The 8,919-nt window shown below is 38.3% G+C and overlaps 1 protein-coding gene across 1 annotated transcript in view; it reads right to left on the bottom strand.

Moving 5' to 3' along the window:
• Nucleotides 1–8,919, bottom strand: part of LOC123241891 (aldehyde oxidase 2-like) — a 109,828-nt gene that overhangs the window by 27,598 nt on the left and 73,311 nt on the right. Inside the window, exons 26-29 of the mRNA XM_044669392.1 lie at nt 8,677–8,904; nt 7,112–7,207; nt 4,192–4,320; nt 2,095–2,169 (exon numbers count right to left, since the gene is read on the bottom strand). Coding sequence (XP_044525327.1) covers nt 2,095–2,169; nt 4,192–4,320; nt 7,112–7,207; nt 8,677–8,904 — 528 coding nt within the window. The remainder of the gene's footprint in view (nt 1–2,094; nt 2,170–4,191; nt 4,321–7,111; nt 7,208–8,676; nt 8,905–8,919) is intronic.

Below are 8,919 nucleotides of genomic sequence, written 5' to 3'. Positions count from 1 at the left end.
AGAGACAGGAGGTCCTAGGTTCAAACCCGGCCTCAGCCACTTCCCAGCTGTGTGACCCTGGGCAGGTCACTTGACCCCCATTGCCCAGCCTTACCACTCTTCCACCTATGAGACAATACACCGAAAGTACAAGGGTTTAAAAAAAAAAAGAAATTTAAAACTGAGTGGTTTTTAAACCCAAATATCCTTTGCTGGCTACTGTACATCTATATATGTTGTTTCCATCATAAGAAAGTAAATTCCTTCAAGTTAATGATTTTTCACTTTAATATTTATAGCAACAGAACTTAATACTGTGCTTGGCTCTTAGTAAGTGCTTAATAAGTGTTTTTTTCATTCATTAATTCATTCATTCATTCACTCACTCATTTACTCACTCATTCATTTATTCGCAGAACAGTAACCAGATATTCAGGTTAGGCTATGAACTAAGATGTTCTAAACCCACCACAGACTATGAGGTGCTTCTTTATAAAATGATTGTGCTCAGCTTCTTGTTCTGCCTAGAAAAGCAGCCCATATACTGTTTGGCTAAAGCAGGAGTATCACTTTCTTTCCAGATGATGGTGCTTTTTTTGAGGTTGAAGAAAGATGAAGAAGTTTTCCTAATGTCTAAAATCATATCTCAGAATTCATTCTCTAAGAGAAGAAATGTTAGAAATGTTGCTTAGGTTCCAGGCTAGTCCACAGAAGTACCATGGTATATGCTGGCAGAGATTTCAGGAGATACCTCAGGCATTCTTTGACTCCCTCTACTTTCTCAGGCGTTGGCCACCCTCAACAGATAAACACATATCCAAAAATATTGTAAACATGATAAAATGTTTTTGGTTGTTTCATCATTTCCGTTGTGTCTAACTCTTCTTGACCCAGTTCTTGGGGTTTCCTTAGCTAAGAAGGTCATTTCCTTCTCCAGATATTTTTACAGATGAGGAAACTGAGACAAACAGAATTAAATGACTTGCTAAGGATCACACATCTAGTAAAGGGTCTGAAGCTGGATTTGAACTCATAAAGATGAGTCTTCTTGATTCTAAGCCCCATGCACTATCCATTATGCCACTTAGCTGCCCAAAACATACATATATATGTGTATATATATTTATATACACATATATATGTAATATATATACACACATACACACATACACACATACACACACATAGATATTTGTGTTTATATCCATCTCTCTCTTTCTCTAAAAATATATTCCTGTTGACCTTTGTTATCAATAAGAGAGGACCCATTTTAGGTTCCTTTTCTACTCAGATCCATATCATCCAAAATGTTTTTCAGAGTTTTGGAAATTAGTCTAATGAAATACAGTAGAGTCACATCACTTGGGCGTGACATACATATTACATATAATTCATGAGCTGATTATGGCTAGATTTTCTAGGTATTAGAAATTTTTGGGTGGGGAGGTGTTGGGAGGAGAATATGTTCTGATGAAATTAGATATCATAATGAGTAAGACTCAGGTATCAGTTATTTTCACAGATACATATTCAATATTAATTAAACCTTTTGTCTTTCTCCTTGTCATCCTAAACAACCATCTTTTAGTTTGGTTTCAACTTTCCTTTTTATTAAAGTGTATTAAGTGAGAGAGTTTGTAAAGGTATATATTTTATGTGTCTTCTTCCAAGCTATGTTTTTTCCATCCCAAGATGTGAACAGATGAATGCTTTATTTAAGCATCCATGCATTCAGGGGCATTCTATTCAATCCTTCTACTGACAACCCAGATGGGAAAAGAGAAGTGAGTACTCGACATTTATGATATTAGAATTGTTGTCTTCAGACCATTTTGGACCAGTCTTCATGGATTTATTTCTTTTTCTCAGAAATAAATGGAGATAAGGGGCAGCCACATGGCTCAGTGGATTGAGAGCCAGACCTAGAGATAGGAGCTGGGTTCACATTTGGCCTCAGATACTTCCTAGCTGTGTGACCCTAGGTAAGTCACTTAATCCCCATTGCCTAGCACCCTTATTGCTCTTCTGCCTTGGAACCAATACACAGTATTGGATCTAAGATGGAAAGAAAGAGTTTAGAAGAAAAAAATAAAAAAATAAGGATAGAGCACTTACCCATTCTTCCCATGTGCCTTCAGGATTTTTCTTAATGATGGGCTCAAGGCGCTTCAAAAGAATCTGACAGGCATTCTTTTGGGAGTAAAGATGAGAAGAATCATATTGGAAAAACACTAATTGATTTAATTTTGAATGAAAAAGTAGTTAATTCATATTTATTTGGTGGCATAATTAGTTGCATTTTCTTTGGAACATAGATTTAAATGGAACCTTAGAAGTCACCGAGTTCAGTTCCTTTATTTTACAGATGAGGAATCTGAGAATCAAAGAGTAACCTGTCCAGGAACACATAGCTAGAAAATTTCTGAGACAGAAACTGAACCAGGTTTCCCTGATTTCAAATTGCGAGTTCTATCTACAAAACCAGACTATCACTCTTTTCTTTTCTGCATAATCCCTCTACAAATGTACCTTCACTTATATCCTTGCTTTTAGGTTCCACTTTGAGAACTCTTGAGCCTTTGCCATGTCTTCCTCCATTTTTTTAAACCCTTACCTTCCATTTTAGAACCAATACTGTATATTGGTTCCAAGGCAGAAGAACTGTAAGAGCAAGGCAATGGAGGTTAAGTGACTTGTCCAGGATCACAAAGCTAGTAAGTGTCTGTGGTCAGATTTGAACCCAGGACCTACTGTTCCTAGGCCTGGCTCTCAATTCATTGGAGCCCCTTAGGGGACCTCCTTCCACCTTTTTTTATGTTTGTACTTTCTTTCACCTCTAGGAATCTACTATTCCTAGCACTGCCTCCTACTTCTCATGGATCAAACCTTTCTATATTTAATCATATTTTCCCTCTCTATTCTAGTAATACTATCTTACTGTTAATACCTTGCCATTGTTTGATTCTAAAATGTTACTAATGCCTTATTCTTGCTAGCTTTAGTCACTGATAGAGGCATTTGTATAGATGTGAGATGAAGAATGAAGAGCACGTAAAGTTTTCTACTAGACTGTATGTGGTAATACTGAATATGGTAGATAGCACCAGTTCTAATAAGAATCCCCAAATGGGTCCTGATCTTTGATTTCTTCTTCTTCATTGCAAACTCAGAACTCCATAGAATGAATTCAATCTTTGCTTGTTCTCATAATTCCTACATGCCCTGAGTTGGTTCTCTACAGGGACCAGTCCTGACCAAAAGGATTTCATAGCTTTTTCATTCCACCCCCCGCCTCACAGCTTTCATTCTGAAGAACATTTTAAGACAGAATCTCAGAGCCATCTATATCAGTGAAGCCATCTCTGAGCAAAAAAATCCCCTCTGTAAAACAACCAATGAGCGGTCATCTGAAGACCATATCATAAGGGGGAACATACTACAATTTACATGAGTTGATTCCACTTTTTTGGATAGCTGCAATTGTTAGGAAGTTTTTCTCGAGGTAGTTTTGCCATCCCATGGAGTATGCATGGGATGAACCTATTCCCTGACCCCTTCATATGGGCCACATGGGTCCTGGTCTGTTATTAACGGACCTGTACGATCAGTGCAATTAGTTGGTCCCTTTACCCTCATCCATGATAGGGAGCTGTACTAAAAATGATTGGTGAGTACCTTATGAGAGAAAGTGAGGGTATTGCTTCTGATGCTAACCAACCTAGAGCTACTAGTTACACATATTCTTTTGCAAAGACCAGAGCCCACATGATTCACCAGAAGGAACCATGTATGCTCTATGGTCTGGCCACCACCACATTTTTACCCTTTGCTTTTAATTCTGCATTACCCAAAGGTATTACCCAAGGTATTACCCAAAGGTAGATTCCTTACCTTTGGGGGTAAGGACAAATATTAAGCCTCTTCCATGTAATAACCATTCAACTACTTCGACACTGCTCTGATGCCCTTCCTTTAGTCTTTTGGGCTAAACACTCCCTTCTCTGCTTCTCTCTGTCATCCTCTCTGTATTTCCACCAAAGCTTGGAAGCAGTTTCTCTTAGATATCAACTGTAGGACTGGTACTAACCACCTTTTATATGCTATTATGGTTGCCAACAAACCTTCTAGACTTTAAGCTACCCCATGTACTTATATTGAGCCAAAGGGAAGGAACAAGGAAAAATTACACGGGGAAACGGAAATAGTTGTAACCTGCACAGCCTTTCCATTGACATCAGCTCCAATGGATGCAGCAGTAGCAATAGTGTTAGGCACTGTGGCTGTACTTGTTTCACAGAGGTGCATGTAGGACATCGGTATCTTTAATTCACGGCTGGCAATCTATTTGGAAAAGAAACATTTTTAAGGAGTAAGATTTGTGATGACTAGACAATATAAAAAAGAACAATTTTATGGTCATTTTTATAATGCTATCATTCCTCAATAAATTAACAAGCATTTGTTAAGCACTACTATGGGCCAGATACTATACTAGGTGGTAGGAATATAAAGAGAAAAGCAGAATAGTCTGTGACCTCAAGGAAATTCCAGTTGATTGGAAGGGGATATCATGTACACATATAGATCATAGAAAGTAGATACAAATACTTTTGGATTTTGGAGGGGAAGGTATTAGTGGCTAGGAGGATCAGGAAAGGTCCTGCGGATGGTAATACTTGAGCATAGTCTTGAAGGAAACTTGGCCAGAGGCAGAGGTGAGAGAGCATGATAGGCATAGATGACTGTTGTTTAGCCATTTCAGTTGTGTCCAGCTCTTCATGACCCCATTTAGGGTTTTCTTGGCAAAGGTACTGGAATGATTTGCCATTTCCTTCTTCAGCTTATTTTATAAATGAGGAAACCAAGACAAACAAGATTAAGTGACCTGCCCAGGGTCACATAGCTTGTAAGTATCTGAGGCCAGATTTGAATTCAGAAAGATGAGTCTTCCTAACTTCAGGACCACACTCTATCCCCTGAGCCACCTACCTTCCTGATAGGGGATAGCTAGTTCCAAGGCATGGAGATGAGAGATTGGAGTAGTCTGTGAGAAATAGCAAGGAGATCAAAATATGGCTGGATGACAGAACATGTGGAGAAGAGTCATACGAAGGAAGGCTGGAAAGGTAGAAAAAATTCAGGATGGGAAGAGCTTGAAATGCCAGATGTAGGAGTTGATATTTAATCCTAGAGGTTAGAGAAGGCCACTGGACTTTATCAAAGAAGGATGTGAAATTGTTATACATGTATTTTAGGAAAATTACTTTGACAGCTTGATGAATTGGATTGGGGAGAGATTTGAGGCACAGAGATTAGAAGGCTTTTTAAATAGTTCAAGTAAGAGGTGATGAGGACCTGATCTAAGGTACAGAAGGGAAAGGATACAAGATATGTCATGGACACAGAAATTATAGAGTTTAGTAGTTGATTGGGCACGTGGGGTAAATGAGAGCAAGGATGACAGTTTGTGAATCTGGATAACCAGAAGAACAGTGGGATTCATGAGTATAGTAGGAAAGTAGGTTTTGGGGAAATGATGTTGAATTCTGTTTTTGGATAGGTTGGTTTTGACATGTCTATCGTACATCCATTTTGAAATGTCCAGTTGGCAGTTTTTGAAGCATGACTGGAACTCAGGAGAGATACTTGGGCTAGATTTATAAAAAAGAAAGCCCAAGAATGAACCTTGGGGTATGCCCACAGTCAGTGGCTATGGCATGGATAAAGACTTCAGCAAAAGAAACTGAGGAGTGGTCAGAGAGGTAAGGGGAGAACTGAGAGAAGCATCATGAAAACCTAAAAGGAAAAGGGGAGTCAAGCACCAGAAAAATACAGAGGGATGGTCATCAAAGATGAAGAGTAAGAGAAATCCCCTTGGTTGAAATCTAGTTTGATTTACTTTAGTAAGTACCAACCAGTGCCTCTTAGAGAGAGAAGATAGATTTTGCTGTCACTTCTGTTTTACTACTTAGTGGTTCCTCTTTTCAAATGTTAGCTGTGTCCTTGATTTATGATATGTTTTGAGAATTTCATTAAAGGATATTTCAACATGTATCATCACAACAAGCATATATTCATGCTGGGGTTGTCCAGGTAGAGGTTTTCAAATTTCTTTAGGGTTCACAGTAAGGAGAGAGAGAACAACAACAACAATAATAATAACAACAATGTTTTTATGAAGTGCCTACTATGTTCTAGGCACTATATTGTGTTAAGTGTCTTACAAATATTATTATTTGATCCTCACAACAATCCTGAGAGGTAGATGCTATTATTACTCCCATTTTACAGGCAAGGAAATTGATATAGACAGAGATTAAGTGACTTGCCCAGGGTCCCACAGCTTATATGTGTCTGAGGCTGGATTTAACTCCAGGTCTTCCTGATTCCAGGTCTTCCTGATTCCATGCCCAGTGCTCTAGGGAGCTGCCTTTCAATAGAGAAAGCTTCTGGAAATGTCACAGGGTGCCTGGAAGCAGTGGTGGGAGTATGGCTTTCAGTGCCAAAGCCACTCCCACCATGTTTAAGTTCCCAGCTTTTCAAAACTTTCTTTTATACCACCTTCTCCATTGCTCACTCTTCTTCTAAAGTTATTCATGTAGGATCTACTGTTCTCCATTTCTCAACTTGGCCCCTTAAAAAAAATTCCTTTGAAAGTGCTAATAAAAACTAAGAAAAGAGAGACAGAGAGAGAAGAAAATGAAACACCTAATAACTTCTTAGTCTCTGTTGGTCTCTTTCTCTCTCTCTCCCCTCTTCCCCCTACTCTTCTTACTATATATTTCATCAGGTCAGTGCCAGGTCCTTAATTAATAAATAACTGACCAGATTGCATGAATATAGTGAAGGGAATGTTTGAGAAGTATTTTCCCTTTAATACCTTCATCTCTACTTCAGGCTTATTTATACAGAAATATCACATCCACCTACCCAGCCACTGAAGCCATTCAACTTGATATCTGAGAAGCTATTTACAGGAACATTTAAGAACCCAGTTACTAAGAACAGGAAGTCATATTTAATCAAAAGTCAATAAACTAGAAAGATAAAATATGAAGCTAAAAACTAGAGGTGCAAATAACATCTATGTAATTAATATTATAGTCTAAGATTTCTAGTTATATATTTTTACCTGTATCATTTTGGTGTGAATACCTTGCCCCAGCTCACTTCCTCCATGAGTTACCAATACAGACCCATCTGTATATATATGAACCAGTGCAGCTGCCTAGAAAAACAAATATACCTGAAGCTGGTTATTTAATCAAAGCAAAGTTTAGCACTAAACATAGATGAAATCAAAGTTTTCAACCCTGATTCAGTGGAAATGATTCAATGGAAAAGATTACTGGATAGATAGAGGACCTGGGTTCAAATGTCACCCCTGTCATCACCTGTGTGACCCTGGGAAAGCCACTTTACATTTCCCAGTCTCATTGGCTTCATGTATAAATTGAGGGAGTCCAGTTGGAGAGCCTCTAAGATAACTTTCAGCTCTAAATCTAGAATCTACTAATAGAAAAGGAGATGACATTTTCGTGTGATTTAGGCAGAGAACATCCTTATTTATCACTCCATTTTTAGCTTCATTCACACCTTTGGTACTCTAATGATTGTCAAACAGGGCTTTAATCAGCTGAAAATATTTTTTGTCATTTGGTGGGAGAAGAAATATCTCAGCTTTCTTTAAGTCAGGGAAGGCAGCCCTGCCTAGATTCTGACATGTTAGTACTTGTACAGACTAATAATAGTCTTGATTTCCTGCCAAGAGCCTCCGAGAATGGTGCTTCCCAACCTGAGGTTGCAGAGTCAGCATTCTAGTGTGATTGATGAATCATCATCATTCTCTGCCCTGAAATAGCACAACTTCCAGTCCCAACCTTATTACTCTTAGGTAGATAAATTTGGAACCATATACGGACTCTGGGAACTTCTCAAATGGGGACTAAAAATCATTGTTTATTTTGTGTGGGCTTGTCTAATAGGATGAGGAGTTAACTCCTATAATTTTGGATAAATGACTAAGATTTGAATCAGAACGATGACAATTGTGTATCTTGCATGAGATTTTAAACTGTCTTATGCCTCAGTTTTCCATTTTATCCAATAGGTATGCTGGCCAGAAGTATAGGTCTGACCTAATAGATACAATGAGGCCAATTCTGTCCCCTAGCAGAGAGGGGATTCTGTCCGTATAAAGCTGGATGGTCAACACAGGCTTATATAGACAGTGATCACTCTATACCCTCTCTAGACAAAAGCTGAACAGCTTTGAGTATTTGGAGTTGGGATTGGGAGTAGACAAGAGAAATAGCTGGTCTGTTTGAATCCGATTCAGTTTAAAGATCCTGAGATACAGAAAGTCCTGGGGAACATAGTCTATATATTTAAATAATTTCCCTACCCATCTTAGGAGTTGAAAGAGACCTCGAAAGTCAGTTAATCCAATGTCCTCCTTTTATTGACAAGGCACTGAGAATGTAAAGTAATTTGCCAGAAATGTTAAGTAATATGTCTGAGATCATACCAATAGTAATCAGCCAAGCTAGAACTTGAACCCTGGTCCTCTGTGTCTATCTGTAGTGGACTGCTCATTTTTATTTCTCTATTTTAGCATGACTACAGTGCATTCCATCCTTTCTTATGGTTTTCATGTATTTCTTCTCTCATTATCTTTAACCAGAAGTAATTGCCTACCTGATGGTAACTTGTTGCACCAAAACCAACAGAGAACTTCATGGGGACGATAGCAATGCCTTTCTTTTTCCAGTAATTCTTGGAATTAAATTCTTCCACTTTTGCTTTCCTGCTTTGATATGAAGATTGGTCCAGACATTCATTCCAACATCTTATCAGCTTATCGGGGCTGTATGCTTGTTTGTAGATCGTTTTGTCAATTCTTTTGTACATATTTTTCTCCCGAATCTGAAATGTGGTGAA

Source organism: Gracilinanus agilis, chromosome 3 (assembly GCF_016433145.1).
Source record: "Gracilinanus agilis isolate LMUSP501 chromosome 3, AgileGrace, whole genome shotgun sequence".
NCBI lineage: Eukaryota > Metazoa > Chordata > Mammalia > Didelphimorphia > Didelphidae > Gracilinanus > Gracilinanus agilis.
Note: the sequence above shows the minus strand (reverse complement) of the source record. Positions and strands in the feature narration are given on the sequence as shown.